This window comes from Phanerochaete carnosa, assembly GCF_000300595.1.
Source record: "Phanerochaete carnosa HHB-10118-sp unplaced genomic scaffold PHACAscaffold_10, whole genome shotgun sequence".
Lineage (NCBI taxonomy): Eukaryota > Fungi > Basidiomycota > Agaricomycetes > Polyporales > Phanerochaetaceae > Phanerochaete > Phanerochaete carnosa.
This window is the reverse complement of record NW_006767637.1, coordinates 159304-175996: the sequence shown is the minus strand read 5'-3', so window position 1 is coordinate 175996 and position 16693 is coordinate 159304. Positions and strand designations below refer to the sequence as shown.

At 54.5% G+C, this 16693-nt stretch overlaps 8 protein-coding genes across 8 annotated transcripts; 6 read left to right on the top strand and 2 right to left on the bottom strand.

The window, feature by feature from the left end:
• Positions 1–55: 55 nt before the first annotated feature.
• PHACADRAFT_103486 (uncharacterized protein) lies at positions 56–607 on the top strand (the record flags this gene model as incomplete). Its single annotated transcript, XM_007399991.1, has 1 exon — positions 56–607. A coding segment is annotated over one exon (552 nt), but the record flags the coding sequence as incomplete, so codon positions are not given.
• A 1301-nt stretch (positions 608–1908) lies between these two features.
• Positions 1909–2148, top strand: PHACADRAFT_103955 (uncharacterized protein; the record flags this gene model as incomplete). The annotated part of the gene is made up of 1 exon (XM_007399990.1): positions 1909–2148. One exon carries the CDS (start codon positions 1909–1911, stop codon positions 2146–2148), a length of 240 nt encoding a protein of 79 aa, XP_007400052.1.
• A 981-nt stretch (positions 2149–3129) lies between these two features.
• Positions 3130–3915, bottom strand: PHACADRAFT_102911 (uncharacterized protein; the record flags this gene model as incomplete). The annotated part of the gene is made up of 1 exon (XM_007399989.1): positions 3130–3915. A coding segment is annotated over one exon (786 nt), but the record flags the coding sequence as incomplete, so codon positions are not given.
• Positions 3916–4289: 374 nt separating this feature from the next.
• On the top strand, positions 4290–4706 carry PHACADRAFT_104000 (uncharacterized protein; the record flags this gene model as incomplete). The annotated part of the gene is made up of 1 exon (XM_007399988.1): positions 4290–4706. A coding segment is annotated over one exon (417 nt), but the record flags the coding sequence as incomplete, so codon positions are not given.
• Positions 4707–5264: 558 nt separating this feature from the next.
• On the top strand, positions 5265–7192 carry PHACADRAFT_262761 (uncharacterized protein). Its single transcript, XM_007399987.1, has one exon. The coding sequence runs from the start codon at positions 5369–5371 to the stop codon at positions 6293–6295; it is 927 nt and encodes a 308-aa protein (XP_007400049.1). The 5' UTR covers positions 5265–5368; the 3' UTR covers positions 6296–7192.
• Positions 7193–7940: 748 nt separating this feature from the next.
• PHACADRAFT_56255 (uncharacterized protein) lies at positions 7941–8336 on the bottom strand (the record flags this gene model as incomplete). The annotated part of the gene is made up of 2 exons (XM_007399986.1): positions 7941–8179; positions 8228–8336. Coding segments are annotated over 2 exons (348 nt in total), but the record flags the coding sequence as incomplete, so codon positions are not given.
• A 1857-nt stretch (positions 8337–10193) lies between these two features.
• PHACADRAFT_212806 (uncharacterized protein) lies at positions 10194–12119 on the top strand (the record flags this gene model as incomplete). The annotated part of the gene is made up of 6 exons (XM_007399985.1): positions 10194–10577; positions 10628–10755; positions 10808–10929; positions 10984–11308; positions 11362–11986; positions 12040–12119. 6 exons carry the CDS (start codon positions 10194–10196, stop codon positions 12067–12069), a joined length of 1614 nt encoding a protein of 537 aa, XP_007400047.1. The 3' UTR covers positions 12070–12119.
• Positions 12120–14438: 2319 nt separating this feature from the next.
• PHACADRAFT_212805 (uncharacterized protein) lies at positions 14439–16153 on the top strand. Its single transcript, XM_007399984.1, has 4 exons — positions 14439–14727; positions 14788–15175; positions 15229–15557; positions 15620–16153. The coding sequence occupies exons 1-4, from the start codon at positions 14632–14634 to the stop codon at positions 15680–15682; spliced, it is 876 nt and encodes a 291-aa protein (XP_007400046.1). The 5' UTR covers positions 14439–14631; the 3' UTR covers positions 15683–16153.
• Positions 16154–16693: the final 540 nt, after the last annotated feature.

The following is a 16693-nucleotide window of genomic DNA, read 5'->3' as shown; positions in this document are numbered from 1 at the left end:
GGCATTTGTAGTTAATACTAGCCTCATCAGAGTGACCAATGCACACGTCCGCACTTTGGTCACTGGTCGAGCCATCCTCCTTAGTATTCCCTGGCAAAATGACTGCACACTACATCTTTTGAATGTCTATGCCCCGAACGACCCCACTGAGAACCAACGTTTCTGGTCGCAACTCCTTGAGCACTGGACAACCAACCACTCGCCGCCTCCAAAAGCAGACATCATGCTTGGTGACTTCAACCTGGTCGAGGACAAGCTTGACCGCCTTCCACTGCACGCTGACCACGCCGGAGCTGTCGCGGAGCTTAATGCACTGAAAACATGCCTGGGACTCTACAATGGCTGGCACACCACATACCGCAACAAACGAGAATTCTCATTTCTACAAGGTAGTACGGGCAGCCAGTCATGCATCGATCACATTTACGCTTCATATACCCTACTTCAAATAGCCTCCCAGTGGAACATCATATGCACTGGCCTATTGACGGACCACAGCATGGTTTCAACGCACCTTGTAAACAGAACAACCCCATTTATTGGCTCTGGACGCTGGACCATGCCACTCCTCTTAATGCACGATGAAGAGATTGCCCCCTACATCTAACAACGGGGGAAAGACCTTCTCCTCCAGATTGAAAATGCCTCCACACAACGAACTGCTGACAACAACCCACAAACCCGATGGGCCTCCTTCAAAACAGACATCATAACCAAAGTACGAAATTGAGCACGCACCGCAATCCCCAAGATGGAAGCAAAAATCAAACTGCTACGAGCTGAACGTACTGCAATCTTGGCCCAACCTGACATTGACACCAACCCAAGGTCCCAACGTGACGCTGGACTCTTACTCGAACGCATCACAAATCTTGAACACCAACGATTTGACAGCAACTGCAAATCATCTGCGGCTCAATATCGCATACTTGGTGGAACAGTCAGCCACTACTGGTCCTCAGTAACACGAACCCACAAACCACGTGACATTGTCTACTCCCTCGGACGACTGGACAATCCAAACCGTGAGTCACGCTCAGACCGTATGGCAGAACTAGCCCACAACTACCATGACAAGTTCAGACTGACCCAGATGACTCCAGCCTCGCTGCGCTTACGGCAGCCACACGCACCTCCCTACAAGCAATCGACCGTCACCTAACAGCCGACGCGGCCAAATTTCTATCTGACAATCTCTCCTACAATGATGTAGCAGCCACCCTAGACAGCGCTGCTCCAGGAAAAGCACCAGGCCTAGACGGTATTCCCTATGAGCTCTGGAAGCACCTCGCACGAGAACACAACCAGGCCCTGAAACAGGGCAAGACCACCTCCTTCGACATCGTCCTGGCGCTACAACTAGTGTTTAATGACATCGAACTCCATGGGGTCGACCGATCCACTACCTTCATGGAGGGCTGGCTATGTCCCATATATAAGAAAAATGATCGTGACTTGATAAGCAACTACCGCCCGATCACAGTACTCAATGCTGACTACAAACTCTTCACTAAGTCCCTGGCAAACAAGCTACTCACAGTCGCATCCGACATTATACACGAAAACCAAGCGGGCTTCATGCCCAACCGCCAGATATTTGACCAAGTTCGCCTCGCACAGGCCATGATCGACTATGCAGAAGCCACGGATTCCAACAGTGCGATCATAGCCCTCGACTAGGAGAAAGCTTACGACCGCATCCAACACTCCTACCTCTGGCGTGTCCTAGAACGCTTCAACCTGCCGCTGCAATTTATTCATACGGTACGCTCACTCTATCAACACACCTACACCTCAGTCATAATAAACGGAGAGCGTAGCTCCCCCTTCCAAGTCACACGAGGAGTACGACAAGGTGACCCCCTATCATGTCTACTATTCAACCTGGCTATTGAACCCCTGGCCTCCATGCTTCGACAGAGCAAACTATCTGGCTTCCACATCCCGTCAGCCCCAGATTGGCTAATCGTCACACTATTTGCTGACGACACAACGGTGTACCTATCAGAATACGACCACTTCTCTGACCTATCGGCCATACTAGACACATGGTGCGTGGCCTCCGGGGCCCGTTTCAATGTAAGCAAAACCGAAATCATCCCAATTGGTACTACTCGCTACCGATCGGCTGTAATAACCTCACGCTGACTCCAGCCCGGTTAACCAGCCCTCCTAATGGCAAATATCCCTGATAATGTCCACATTGCAGCTGATGGTAATGCTGTCCGCCTTCTCGGCGCATACATAGGCAACCGGACCACCTCCTTCATAGTATGGGGGCCCCGCATTGACAAAATACGCGACGGCCTACATTGATGGGGCCGATGCAAACCTTCCCTGGACGGCAAACGCCTCATAATCAACATGATAGTAGGCGGCATGAGCCAGTACCACACCCGAGTCATGGGTATGCCAGCCCACGTCAAGAGAACTCTAACACGCATCATTCGCGACTTCATCTGGGATGGCGCTACTGTCCCGCCCATCTCCTACGACACTCTATGCCAACCAATAAACAAAGGAGGAATTAAACTCCTCAACCTACACCTCCGAAACCAAGCCATTGACCTTCAATGGCTCCGATCCTACCTCGACTTCTCGCAGTCGTTGTGTCGTGGAATATTAAGCCAGAAGGATCCGATGCGGAGGGAGTTGTGGAGGCCCCGGTGGTTTGCGGTCGATGTCGCGGTGACGCGGGTGGAGTCCTGTCCAGATAGAGGCCATGGTTGGAAGGGTTCCGGTACGGTCCTCAACCACTAGCTGAATATCAGAGAGTTGTGCTAGGGTGGCTGGGCGAGGTTTGTGGCCGTGGAGTTCTCGGAGGCCGTGGTAGGCAAGGGACTGAGTGAGAAAGCGCAGTTTTGCGCCTGAGATGTCGAAGACTGGATCTATCGTCAGGAGTGTGCTGTCAGCGTCGTCACGGAGTGTGCCGCGTGATGCTTCCGCGTCTGCGCCTTCGTTTCCGGCATTGCCGGCGTGACCTTTGACCCAGGCAAAGGTAGTGGGGGCGGATCGTGTTCGGAGGCGGTAAAGTGTGGGGCGGATGAGGTGGGCATTGGCCACTCCTATCCATCCTATGTCTTCCCAGTGGCGGCTGTGTCTCGTGAGGGCGTTGATGGTGTACATGGAGTCGGACACAATGTGCAGTGGTGCGGTTGCGTCGATGAGAGAGCATGCGACTAGTACTGCGAAGAGTTCACCTGCTTGATTCGATTGGATAGGGCCTGGGACACGCATTCCACGGTTGCGGGCATCATTGGGGCCGAAGTAGACTCCGCTCCCTGCTCGAGCGAAGGCGGTGCCATTGTGTAGGCAAGAGCCATCAGTGTATGCGGTAATGGGGGTGACGTCAGCATGTGGAGGTACAAGAGGCCGGTATGCCAGAGCATCTGGGTCAGTATTGGAGCGGCAGAACGTGCGTATGGTGGACGAAAGGTCATCGGCAATGGTCAGTGATGGGTCGAAGAGTATGCGGTGCTGCTCGCCTCCTAGGGTGACTGAGCCATTGTGGCTGTGCCGGTGGCCGGTAAGGGATAGGTTATCCGGAGGCGGGAGGTGGCTCGGGTGCCATCGTGGACGGAGATTTGCTATTAGTTCATTGGCGAGCGTGCAGCATTGGTGCGGGTGGCTGCAGCCTGCTTCGCGATCCTGGCGGCAGGGGGGGCACGCGCAGTTCTTGCGGGCTAGGTGTCGCCTTGGGTGTTGCATAGCAAGTCGCGTGGTCACTCGTAGGGCATCGGCTACAGTGTGGACTCTGTGTGAGGTGCATAGGCATGAGGCCGGTGTTGAGGCCTGGAGGCGTGAGAGGGGCAGTGTGCTTCCTAGGTGGTACCAGAGAGGCATGCGGCCTTTGGTGGTGCGGTCCAGCTTCGCGGCTGATAGTCGAGTGGAGGAGAGGTCGGCTACTCTTATCATGGCCAGTAGGTAGTCGGGGAGTGCGCGAGTGGTATCTGGGATGGCGTCGTCGGGAGATGCATCTGGCTGTGCAGTAAGTCTGTTGGCTATGCGGAGGGATGGCCTCGGCGCACGTTGGCTGACTCTCCAGATTTGGAGGAAGTGGTTGACTCGTGCTGTGGGAGCTACATGTGCGCAATTACGGAGGATTCTTTCGCCATAGAGAAAGGCGGCTACGTGGGCGGCGTGGTGCCACCTGTTCCATATGCCGCCAAACCGAAGACCTTGGCCACATCCTAACTAAGTGGGATGCCCCAGGCCAAGCCTATGTCTGGGGCCTGACACGCAACCTCTGGCTCTCTGCCTACCCCGATTGGTACGCTGTAACCACTCGTCTTATCCTAGGATGCGGCGCCACTGTACTACCCTCAGCTAACAATAAACCAGACTCTGGAGCATCACGCCTCTATCGCATCCTCCTCTCCGAGACGGCCTACCTAATTTGGAAGCTGCGCTGCGAACGACGCATCGAACACGACGACCAGAAAGCCTTCACCGAAAATGAGCTCCGCAAACGCTGGAGCTCCATGCTCCAACGACGCCACGACATGGATTGTGCAATGACTAACGACCGCTTCGGTAGAAAAGCCCTCGACAACACAGCTGCCACCAACACTTGGGAGCGCATCACACGAGGACGCGCCGACCGAGCCGATAAATGGCTCATGGACAGCGGGGTTTTAGTGGGTAGCAGGCCACCCGACTGTCCTCCTCCCCGCGTGGGAGTAGGCAGTCAGGTCGGAGACCCTTAGGCATGTATATGGCCGCTAGGTCCTGAGTCCCACACTACGTGCGTAAGTGCATTTTCTCACGGCAGACGCTGGGTGAAGACACCCAAACATCATGCTGGTGACGCAGGGCCTGAGAATAACTCGGTTGCTGCCCGCCAAATAGCTCTTCCAAAAATAAATAAATAAATAAAAAAAACGCTTCAGTACTTATAACTCAATATAATCGATCCCATTCGCTCTCACAAAAAGCGTGAAACCTGGGAGCTGCCCAAGTAGATCAATTTCTTATATCCTCAAAAAATTCGCCGACCTCTGCAGTACGGCCTAGCGGCGCATGCGTCAACGAGAGGCTAGCTCGCTACCGACGATCTTACCCAAGAGTAATGTTTTCATAAATGCTATATAGATACGTGAAGGGGCTGCTGGATCGATCCAGGACCCTTTTCATCTGTCGTATCTGCTCACACGCTGTAAACGCACCATGGCCGGGGGCGGCCAACGTTCGGTATAATGTCCATTCTAAACCCTAATATCGCTGCTTCATTTACGCCAAACCGCATAAAAGACGGCATAGATGTCCCCCGGCGTCGCAGTTGACCGCTTCATTGAACCTGTGCTGTGAGTCTTGAATAATTCGTCCCCTGGCTTGGATTAAGCTGATCTTGTACCATACCAGACTCGCCATGCATAATCTGAACACTTCCGCAGAGAACACGAAGCAACCTGCGGAGCACACCGTCAATCCCACCGAACCCATCCCGTGGCTCGACTGCGGCAAGTTTTCAACCAACGACGTCCGCCTCTGGTCCGAGCCGGAGCCCCTCACTGTTGGCGAGGTGCGATTCAAGGTCCCGAGCTGCTACCCGCGAGCAGTCCTCCTGGGCCTGAGCAACATCTGTATGAATAACGTGCGTATCAGGGCCGAAGTCCGCAGCATCGCAGACGACCGCGCGATCGTCAACATGGTCGCGTGGGGAGACACCACGCACTGGGAGACGGCATGCTCCTGGCTGAGTATCCCTCTCGACGACCCTGACATCCAATATGGCACCTACAGCAATAAGGAGGACCGCAGCGACGCCCAGTCCCAGCAGCTGACCTCGCGTCAGATCGCTTTCGCGCGCCCCTACGCGTCACCGCCAAAGGTCGTCGCTTGGCTCAATGCCGTCGACTGCGGAGCTGGGCGGAACGCGCAGGTTTCTGTCTACGCGGACGCCGTCGCGTCCGATGGGTTCACGATCCATACTTGGTCCGACTCGCTCCCGTTCTCCGCAGGCGCGTCGTGGATTGCGTACTCGGCCGGCCGCACGGACGTGCGCAGCGGAACATTCGAGATCAAGGACGTGCGCCCGCCCGATATGCCTCGCCATAAGAATCGTGGGCGCGTATCGTGGGGCGCACCGCGGATGGCGAAGCCGCCGCGGGTGTTCACGGCACTCAGGATGTTCCATTTCGACGGCGGGAAGATCGTGCGTCTTGCCTCGAGTCAGAGCGAGATCACGACTACCGGTATGACCTGGAATATGGATAGCTGGGATGAGACAATATTTTATCAGGCCGGACAGGTGTTTGTCGCCTTCGATGACGAGTGCGCAGACTCTGAGTCCTAAACTTTGAGCTTCAGCAGAAAGGGAATTGCTGACGAGAGACTCGAGTACAAATATATCATACGCGAGTAGTGTACAATGTTGCGACCAACATGTATAGGCTTTATCTGCGCTCGCTCGAGGGTGGTCAGACGACCTCATGGAAGATGTTGCTCAAGGAGGTCGTGAGCAGGTCTATCGGGTCCAGCATCGGGAAGCGATGTGGCGGTGCTGCATTGTATTCTTGGACTGGCGCCTTTAGTTATGGGGGCAGGCGTAAGGCTGAGGAGGCTGGTACAACACGTTTGTGCAAGCTGAAAGGACGAAGATGATGCCATCGATGCCAAATGGTCGCGGTATTGCGTGCAATGCAGGTGCTCTCGAGGTACAGTTGTTGGAAAACTGACCAGGCAAAACTGGAGGGATCGAACATGTGGTGATGACGGGGATGTACGTAGTGGAAACTGCGAGGAAAGTGGGGACCTCATTGAGGGGCGCTGTAACACACGAAATGTCGAGCAGGATCAGAATGGGGAAAGGAGGAGTCACAGCTCACATTACTCCACGTTCGGTGCTTCCGCAGTCACGAGCAAAGCCTCCGTGGCCTCCGCCAAGGACCGAGATCTTAGTCAGACCAGGGTAACTCGCGACTGGAGGACGGGCGATTACCGGGCTTCCGGCTGTGAAACCTATCGCGTTCTACTATCTCATTGCGGCTTGGAAGAGAGGAAGTCCCGATGAAGAGTGGCAGAGCGGCCTAATGACGTGGAGGATCTTGCGGCCTTAGAAGCCATGGCTTCGCCCGCCCGCTACGACGACATGTCGTGCACCCATCCTTCTAAGTAACACAGAGACAAGAGGGAAGTGTCGCTTTCTTGCCGTGAGACAATACGGTTGAACAGAGGAATAGGTTTGGTCGGACTGTGGAGGACCGAGGACAAAAGTGATTCGGTTCGGAATTCTGTGTCTTAAATAGTAGCGCCCGATCAGATCCGGCTTTGCAAGTCTGCTTATCTCGGTTAAGACCAGTAAGTAGGCACCTTATTACCACTTAACCGTCCGCTTACTGAGCTGACTGTGCAAGTCTTATAAAAGTCTTACCAATACCGGTAGTGAGTTTGAATTGATCACTGTAGTAAGTACGATGTACCTCTGGCCACGCCTGGTTCCCTCGAATCCCACTATGACTCCTTAGCGCTATTTAAGCAGCATCAAGAGCCTAATCACTTGTTTGTCAGTCGCTACGATATTCGTGCTCGTTCTCCTCCTTGACGTCTGCATTACACATTTTTCATTTTCACGTACTTACCGCAGTAATAGTCCCAAAAGCGTTGTCGCTGCCATGCCTGCGGCCAGGGAAAGTCTCTGAGTGTGCGAGAGGTTGAACTCTCGCTTGCGAGTCGCAACGGCGGCTGGCTATGTCGACGGAGTCCAGGAAAGGAAACGAAATGACGAAAGCAGTCGAAGGTCCACGCGCTCACTCGGTGAGCGCGACCGTGAAACGTCCAGTAACATCGACAGCTTGTCTTGTAACAGCCTCAAGCTGGAAAGACACTGATTAGTCCACGTTTCGCCGTCCCGACGTGACGCGATGGCCGCCAGCCTGCCGCTTCCTGAAGTCGATCGTTGCGACAGGGTTCACTAGGCGCGAGTGCCGCGCCCGGCATCCGGGCGAAATGACACCCTCTACTTCTGGTCGAACGTCGTGGGTGAGCAGGACATGCGCCATCATGATTATGATTTCACTTACCGCGAAGAAGCGGCGTCCAGGGCTGTTCGCGTCGTCCGCGTTCGTGTAGATCTCCTCGTCGTCGTGCATCGGCTGCGAAGTCACCATAATGGGCGTGCCCGCCGGGACGCGCGCGCCGTCCGAGAAGGTGTAATCTTGCATCGCGAAGTGCGTCATCACTGGTGTCCCCAGTTAGCGTGTGAACGTGCAGGAAACAGAGGACGTACAAGCGGCGAGGCTGTGAAACCGCTGGCACTCCTTCGTGAAGCTGTCGAGCTTCCGCATGCGCTGCACCGCGCCCTTCGTCCAGCCGTGTTCACGCATGATTTCCTCGATTTATTGGCGAAGAGACGTGACACATTCGAGGTGGGCAGTGGCAAGTAGACGCAGCGCGTCTGTGAAGGTCTGCAGTTCACCAGGCGGTGAAAAACTCACGCCAGTGGTACCACGGTGAAATATGTGAGGCGCTCCATGAACGAGAAGTGGATGGCTGCAAGATAGACGAGTAGAATACGCAGGACAATGCCGTCAACTGTGCGCTCGCTTTCATTGGCCTCCTCAATGAGCTACTGGATCACGTCGCTCTACCGTAAATGGTCAGCTATTATGTTTGAATAGCGTTAAGCACGCGTACGGGTTTGTTCGGCTAACCGTCGCCACGCTCCTTCAGTTGCTTCAGCCGATTCTCAATGACCTTGCCGATCTTCGCCTTTGCCTTTTCGACATATTTCGGGACAGGGAAAATCAGGCGACCTACGAAGCTAATCAGATATGGCACACGCTCGGCAGACTATTCAATGAACACCTCGGGGCGGGACAACACATGGTCTGATAAAAGATGGAGCTAATTGCAGCGCGAGTGCCTTTGATGCTATTTCCGCTGAAGGTTTCTCATACCTTTTTCACCAAAAGCGTTAGCCCGCATCTTGATTTGTCTCGTGATGGCAAGTGACGAAGGGGGATTGGGCTAAGTCTACCCATACTGTCGCATGGAATGGAGACTGAAAGGAAGGCACTAAAGGCTCCAACGAACGGAGCGCGAGAGGTAGGACGACACAATGACCAAAAGAAACATACAAAGGAAAAAGCAATTACATAAGACCGGAGATGATAAAGGCGTGCTGACAACGGGAGAACAGTACGCTTAGACTGTGCCGCCTCGCGCTGCACGTTGTAAAGGCTCCAGTGATGTGTACAGCGAGCCGAGTAGAACGTGCCACAGATACCGAGTTGAAGATTGATATTGCGGCTAGACTGTCTGAGAGTCCGCCAAGAAGGAACTCGCAGATGCGCTTATCGTTGAGCTGGTACTGTGTTACCAAACGAGTCTTCGTGAGCACCGCCGGAGACACGCTTGTTCTTGGACGCAGTCGCTATCCAAGCCATCTCCTGGAATGCGTCTAATGACTCTCTTATGAACGCCAATGTCGCGAAAATGCCAGACTCCTCACCGGGATCCGTGGGCAGTGAGGCTGCTGGATCTCGCCGGATGATGGCTGGACGAGTACGTACCTTGCATGAGTCATATAGATTGTGTAAACATGTAGGACGAACGAGCGATAGATTAAGCTGGCTACGCCACATCACGTAACTCTGGTAAGCCAACCTCGTCAGCCCGATAACAACCGGCGAACGGAGCACGACGGGAGAAGGTTCAAACTGAGCCGCCGGGGCGAAGACTAGTGCCCGCTTCAGCTGGGCGCCTGACGCCCTTGACGTCAACCTGACGCGTCAGGTCAGAACTTCTCACTGACAGGTGTCAGTCCGACCCTGACAGCGCCGATCCAAGACGCGTTCTCCCTCCACCGCTCACATTTGGGATGTACATCTGATGGTATTCAACAAACCTTGTAGACATTCGCGGAAATTCGCATCGTAAGTGCGCGTGGTTATCGAGGCAAGATGCCGTTGTTTACCAATGTTTTGTGCCAGCTGTCTGTGGATGCTAATAGTCCTAGGCAATTCTCAGTTTATTTCGCCAGGTTATTCTTAGGTGCATAGCACAATGGGGTGTGGGAGATAAGTGATATTTCGTGTGGATTCTCAAGACTATCTCCCAAGTCGGAAGGCTTTCACGCAACTTCGAGTGCGCTGTCTGAACGTCCAACATGCACGGCTGCATGCAGCTGCATGACCTGCAGGGGCCAGCACTCCTCCTCCTGCGTGCAACGATGCTGCCGTTGGTTCAATGAAATGCATCTCGAGCCCGTATTCGCCGTAGCTAGTCCTCAACGTTCAACGTCAACGTTCAGTTCAACATCCGTGGACGTAGTGGCGCAGAGTCTGGGTCTCTGTGTGCAAACTGCGCCACGAAGTGTTCGGTCGTGGGACCCGGCGATCAAAACAATCAAATTTGGAGATCTCGGCTTTAATCCCCTAATTTTAGCGCCGGAAGACCTGTTCGCGTTCCTCTCGGACGGCCTTGCTTCAGAACCTCAAACTACTCTCGTCGACGTGTCGAGGAACGAACAAGGCTTAAATATGGAGACTGAAGCGCAGCGGCTGAAAGAAAAGACTACGAGGAGAGCGGCCATCCTCGAGACGAAGAGGAAACGCGCAGAAGAGCTAAAAGACGAGGTGCGTGTCGTACGTCGCGAATTATTGTGCTACTTCAGCTCTTGTTCTAGGGAAAAAAGCATTTCCGGCAACAGCGCTTTGTCGAAGCCGCTACGTCCTACGAGCAGGCCATCATGACATATGGCCCGCGTGTGGTGTACATGAACAACCTCGCTGCGGCATACCTGAAGCTCGAAAGGTGCGTTTACTCATCCTGACACGTACATAAACGCCAGCTCAAGGTTTGGAAGATATGACGATGCGGAAACATGCGCAGAACAAGCTCTGACGCGTGACCATACGCTGCACAAAGCGCGTTACCGTCGTGCCCTGGCGAGGAAAGGCCTCGGCAAGCTGCGCTCAGCTGCAGCAGGTGCGATTTGTGGCCTCTGCCTCTCCATTTTTCTTACCTCGTCATGAGAAACAGACCTCGCCATCGTCATGGCCCAAGACCCGGCCTGCGCTGAAGCGGGGCGCGAACTCAACGCCGTGAGCGACATGCTTGATAACATTGGAGACGAAGCCTACGACGCGGACGACGCGAGGGAGACAATGGATGAGCTGAGTATGCCATTACCGGACGACCCCTATTTGGACGGCGCAGAGGACACGCCGTGGCTGTCCGAGACGAGCGACTTTGAGCACGCAGGCAACGCCGTGTCGTCCCGCTTTTACAACCACGACGGCTGCAAGAAAGGACGCAACTGTCCGTTCAGCCACGCACCCGACAACCAGAGCGTGCGCGACAATCTGTGCGTGTATCCTTTCGTCTATACGAATACGCTGCTCATGCGATGACGAACAGCGGCCGGAACGTCTGCCTGTTCCACATGCTCGGGCTCTGCAAGTTCCCCGCGGCCGATTGCGTCTACACACACGACACGCACGAGCTCCCGCACGGGCCGTGGGCCGAGCCGACGTGGGGCGCACGGAACCGCAGGATGCTCGAGCCGAGCGGCGTGGAACACAGCGCGCAGGTGCTCGAGCAGCTCGCGCCGCTGCTGAAGCCGACGCAGCCGGTGACGCGAGAGAGCCTGCTGCCGACGACCAGGCTGCGCGAGCTCAAGGAGGCGGGGACGGCGTACATGACGAGCTTCATGAAGAACGTGCCCGCGGCGATGGTGCCTGGCCTCGCCGAGATCTATCGTGGTGCGCCGGGCAGGGTCAGGCGGGGAGAGGTGCCTGGGACGAGTCGGAGGGGCAAGGCCAAGGCTGAAGGTAAAGGAAGCGGACGAGGGAAGGACAAAGGCACAGGCAAGGGCAAAGGCAAGAGCCAGAGAGCGGGGAGCTCGAAGGATTATTCAGATCATTGGGGCGAGTCAGAGATCGATGAGGAGATGGAAGAAAGGGCGGCGAACATGGGGTTCACAAATGATGAGGTCCATGAGCTGCTCTCTCAGGGTGTTAAGCCTTGGGACGATGATGCTTGGGTGAGTACCTGCGGTCTGCGTTCCAGCTCGTTCGGCTGACTCCCGGTATGTAGGATGTCATGGATGTTCTGCGATCCTCCTGACTACGGTGATATTGTGTACTCAACGGACTTGCAACTATACTTATCATATCGTTCGGCTTGAGCGCGATGTCCTGGGAGCATGCCACGCTGCTGGAGTCTAACAAGATCGCGTCCGTGGACGTCGACGCCAGCACAGACGCTAGGAAGTCTGCTGAGAAAGTCCTTGTTATCTGACATGCACTTTCGTCGCCGCATCTCAAGGGCCCTGCCAGGCACGGCCAAGTTGCACTCGTGGTCATCAAGGACGTTGCTGAGGGCAAATAGTAGTCCTTTCCGATGCGGTCCACCCGCCGTTGCTCTATATCTTTTCGTGTACGAGTGATCTGTCTGCAAGCTGTGGTAGTAGCGTGCTTTCCAGATGGCTCCCAGGGCCATCTGGCGTAACATTGTTACCAGCGAGTGAACATCAATTCTTTGAGGCTAGCCAAACGAAAAAAGTGCCTTATCGACATCACCCGTTGGCGTCAGCCATACAAAGAGCAATGCTCATGCTTTAATGGGTCATTATCGTAGGCTCCGTTATCGAGAGGAACAAACACGGGTGCGTTGGCGGTCCGTTCGGCGGGTGTGGTCTACACTAAGAGTGTTTTAGATACAAACATTAGGGGCAAACGACGTCCGCACGAGGTGCCGATGAACACGAGTATCTGGTAAGGAAAGTCAAAGAGAGCTGCGGAATGGAACGTGCATCAGGAAATAGTACCCATTCTACCCGATGCTATCAGATGCTTCGGAGCACTATCAACCTCAGGCTCTAGAATGGTCATTCGTTCCTGACGGACTCAGGCTATACTGACTTGAGATGGGGCGGTCATGCCCAGGGCCCAGGGGCCGGACCGCCGTATCCGACGAGAACTCTTTCCGGCAGTCAGGAAAAAAAAGTAGAGAGAGGAGACTTACATCTTCCAGAGCTTCGCTCGCGAAGGACTGCCTCTACAAAGCCATGTGCGTTAGCCCTATCCATGACATTCCGACAGTCTGGTAGGGTTTCTGTCTGCTAGGGCGAGACAAACTTGCGCCTAACCAAACATGCGAAACCGCACTTCGTTTGAAACGAGTGTTCTAACCTACTACTTCTCCGATCTGCCAGCCCGTCCAATGCATTATGGTCATAGCATGTGATCACTTGCGGGTGGAGCAAACTCTGACCGGCAGATTCGGAAACACGGACCTCTTCGAGAGCCGGCATACGCAAGAGTTTAGTGCGTTCTTTCAGACAGGCCGCTTGTTGGCGTTTCGGAAGTGTGGTCTCAAATTTGTAACTGAAATTATAGTCCCGAGCAATTTTGAACTGTCGCCTCGAGGCAGGCCGCATTTCAACGATGGTGCCTTGATGTCTTTGCTGGAGCCTGCAAGTTAGGAGCCCAGCGCGAGTGCGCTGTTCAGCAGTTATTAACACATTTGGTACCTGAAGAAGGACCATAGCATCTATAGCCTAGATATCAATGTTTTCATTGTCATTCAAGGACAAGAGAAGTAGGTGTATATCTGAAGCATGCGGAGCTATCACTAGAAACACGTGGTGATAACAATCTACGTGAATAACACTAGTGTCACTCGAGATCACTGAAACGCGAGATTCTCCCTAGTCTCGGTTCCAGTAGCGGGAGGCAAATGGCCAAGGGTCCAGCGGGAACAATTCATTTTTAGCGATTCATTAGCGGACGGTCACCGCTGCCCATGATCCGCAGAATATTGCATCGTCCGTAGACCTGGACCTAGGGAGACCACATATCAAGCTGTAGCTGGGAATTTCGGCGAAAGAAAGGAATATGACGACAGAGAGCAACCCAGCCCTCAGCAGCTCTACGTACCTTGGCTCGCACACAGTCGGCCGTTAATGACGTCGCCTACGTCGCTGGCGCAGACCGACGCATGTTCGTGCGGTTGCTCCCATCCATACCCGCTGATTTAGGGTGGACGTTCGTGCACTACTGTACTCCATTTTGGAAAATCTGCCTAGGACTGTGTTTGGGGACCGAGGCCTGCAATTCAATGCTAAATGATGCAAGGATAAAGGGCACCCAAGTTCGGCATACTTGTGTTCGGCCAGCATGAGTATTTGTGTGACAAAACCCACCTTTGGTGCATATTCAGCTTCGGTCTCATGACACTGTGACTGAACGAGCACGGTTGCTGCATGCCGCAAAGTGCCACTGGGTCTCGAGCGTGTGCTACGTGGCGGCGCGGCTAGACGCTGTTTGGTAAGGCGCTATGTCTACTTTTTCAATATATTCTAACCCTACCTGCGGTGTTTGAAACCCAACGGTCGACGAGCACGTGCGCCACCATCGGATCAAGGCACCATCGCCGGTGAAGACGCGCCGATAGTTTTTCCTCCCGTCTTAACGATGTCTGCGAGGGAAGTCTAGAATTGATTGCAACTAAACCTGCTTGGGGCTAGTTCAAGTCATCGCTTCAATCTCAGACTCGCCATCAAACCGAGCTCAAAACGCAGCTGACACAAGAGGTTTTTCCCGGTACCGCTAGCCATTTCTTGTGCTGGGGTATATATGCTGCGGCGTGCGTCGTGTAGGAGCCCCATACCGGGTCGACTTTCCAATGCCGCTGCTGTCCACTGTCTCGACACTCGCGCACCATGCACGCACCATTGTCTTGTTCACCGAGGCGGACCTGAAGACATCTTACCTTCCGATAGTACGCTCGTCATTGAACTCCATAGGACTTATGTGCTGATAGAATCCATTGCCTTTTCAGCTTTGTTTCTCCCTGGCCCTTGCACCGGTGCACTCCGTCTCGTGCGCGCTCCGTGCGGCATGCTGGCTCTGGATTCACCTCTTACAATTCTCTGTCGCAAATCAAGTGCACGCTGTCCACGAGGATACGATCAACAAAGCCTACAGGCCGTTGCCAGCGAAACGGATCACCGTCCAAAACGCCGCCATACTCCGCTGGGCCTTAGTTCCGATATGCTTTGGCTTCTCGTTGCTACATAGCGCAGAGGCGCTGTACGCCAGCGCCACCTTCGTAGCTCTGACGTTCATATACAACGAGCTACACGTCGCCTCTGGATTCTGGGTGTTTCGGAACATCCTGAATGGCATGGGGTTCGCGGCCTTCGAATGGGGCACGACGCTTATGGCCGGTGCGTATGCCAGTTGTCGTAGGGAATCTTGTGCGCTAAAACGGAGCCGGCAGGGGCCGACGGCCAGCATTTAAACTCGGCTGCACAGTTTGCAATATTCAGTAGCGCCGCGATCATCACCACGACGATACAGGTGCAAGACTTCAGGGACGTCGTGGGCGACGCACTTGTTGGCCGTGCCACCTTCCCACTCGTATCGGAGCGCTGGGCGCGCATGAGCGTTGTCGCGACAGTGATTCCGTGGTCGCTCGCGCTTTCAAAGGCGCAGGAGCTCGACGGCTCCGTCGCAGCACTCTTCGTTTTCTTAGGCGCCTTCGTCGGCCTGCGGTTCCTGATGTACAGGTCCGCTCGCAGCGACGAGACGTCGTACGTCATCTACAACGTCAGTCGGGGTTGTCCTGCCGTCTCCGCCGCAAAACGATGCTGATGAGTTCGCTGTGACAGATATGGTTGTCATGCGCGCATGTCCTGGCCGCCACAGGCACCTCGCCTACGTCATCATCGTAGTCCCTTTGCCGTTGACGGCGGTCCCGCAGCGCTTTACGCGGGAAAAAAGCGCCCTCTCGCGCGAACTGTTAGCACCAGGTACCCGGCGCGCCGCAGCAACTGCGCCACGAAGCCTGCGCCACTGGCCTGCGCCCCCTGGCAACCCGCCTGCCTGTCGCATCAAAATGCACCACTAGTCCCTTTGCACACGAACCCGACCACGCATTCATCCATTTCCGTGTTTTCCCTCGATTCTCTTGCACCATTTCGCTTAGCTGTTACATAGCACCCTTGCTACGACTCACCCACGACGCGTCACGCATCTACACGTCATTAATTTCTATCATACGAGTTAACATGTAAAGCATGCGATATAATACACACGGGAGACGGCCATCTCAAAACAAAACAGCGGAAAGCTTGTTCACGACTATATACATATGCAGCTAGAGCTTGGTGGCGCTTTCATGCGCCACGACGTCTCATCTGGCCTAGCTTGAAGCCGCGATTCCGGTATCCGGTGGCAGGATAGGGGGTCTTTCAGGAGGCAGGTTGGATAGGGGTTGCAAGTTTGGGCACGACATGTTTCAAGACTCAGTACATGGACTATAATATGGCGCCGGTTCATGTCGCAGTTCTCGTACAGCTACCGTCAATGCGGATAAATGACATCACGATGCATATCGTCCACAGTAAGTGTAACTGTCTTTAATTCTTCACAACATACTGTTTCTGAATCGCACCTCGGGGGAGCGCGGAGCTCGCCATCACCGAGTGCGTCTGTGTCCAGCGCGGGCGCCTGAGATCACGTGTATTTTTGATCCGCCCCGACCCGTTGCTCCGACTCGAACTGGCCAGTGTTTTTTTACACACTTCCGCTCGCTCACACCTGGCACACCGTTCTCAAGATATGTCAACAATCGCCATACAAAATGTATGCTACACTGGACGCAAAAAAGCACTGGCATTCGTCTCATCGGGGTCATGTCTTTGAACGAGCCATCGTATCCTTCTCTGTCTCTCGGGCCTCCA

Excerpts from the sequence above, each read along its gene's own strand:
- PHACADRAFT_262761 (XM_007399987.1), top strand. The coding sequence starts at position 5,369 with ATGCATAATCTGAACACTTCCGCAGAGAACACGAAGCAACCTGCGGAG.
- PHACADRAFT_212805 (XM_007399984.1), top strand. The coding sequence starts at position 14,632 with ATGCCGCTGCTGTCCACTGTCTCGACACTCGCGCACCATGCACGCACC. Across the intron at positions 14,728-14,787 it reads AGACATCTTACCTTCCGATA|CTTTGTTTCTCCCTGGCCCT; the intron begins GTACGCTCGTCA and ends TTGCCTTTTCAG. Across the intron at positions 15,558-15,619 it reads CGTCGTACGTCATCTACAAC|ATATGGTTGTCATGCGCGCA; the intron begins GTCAGTCGGGGT and ends TCGCTGTGACAG.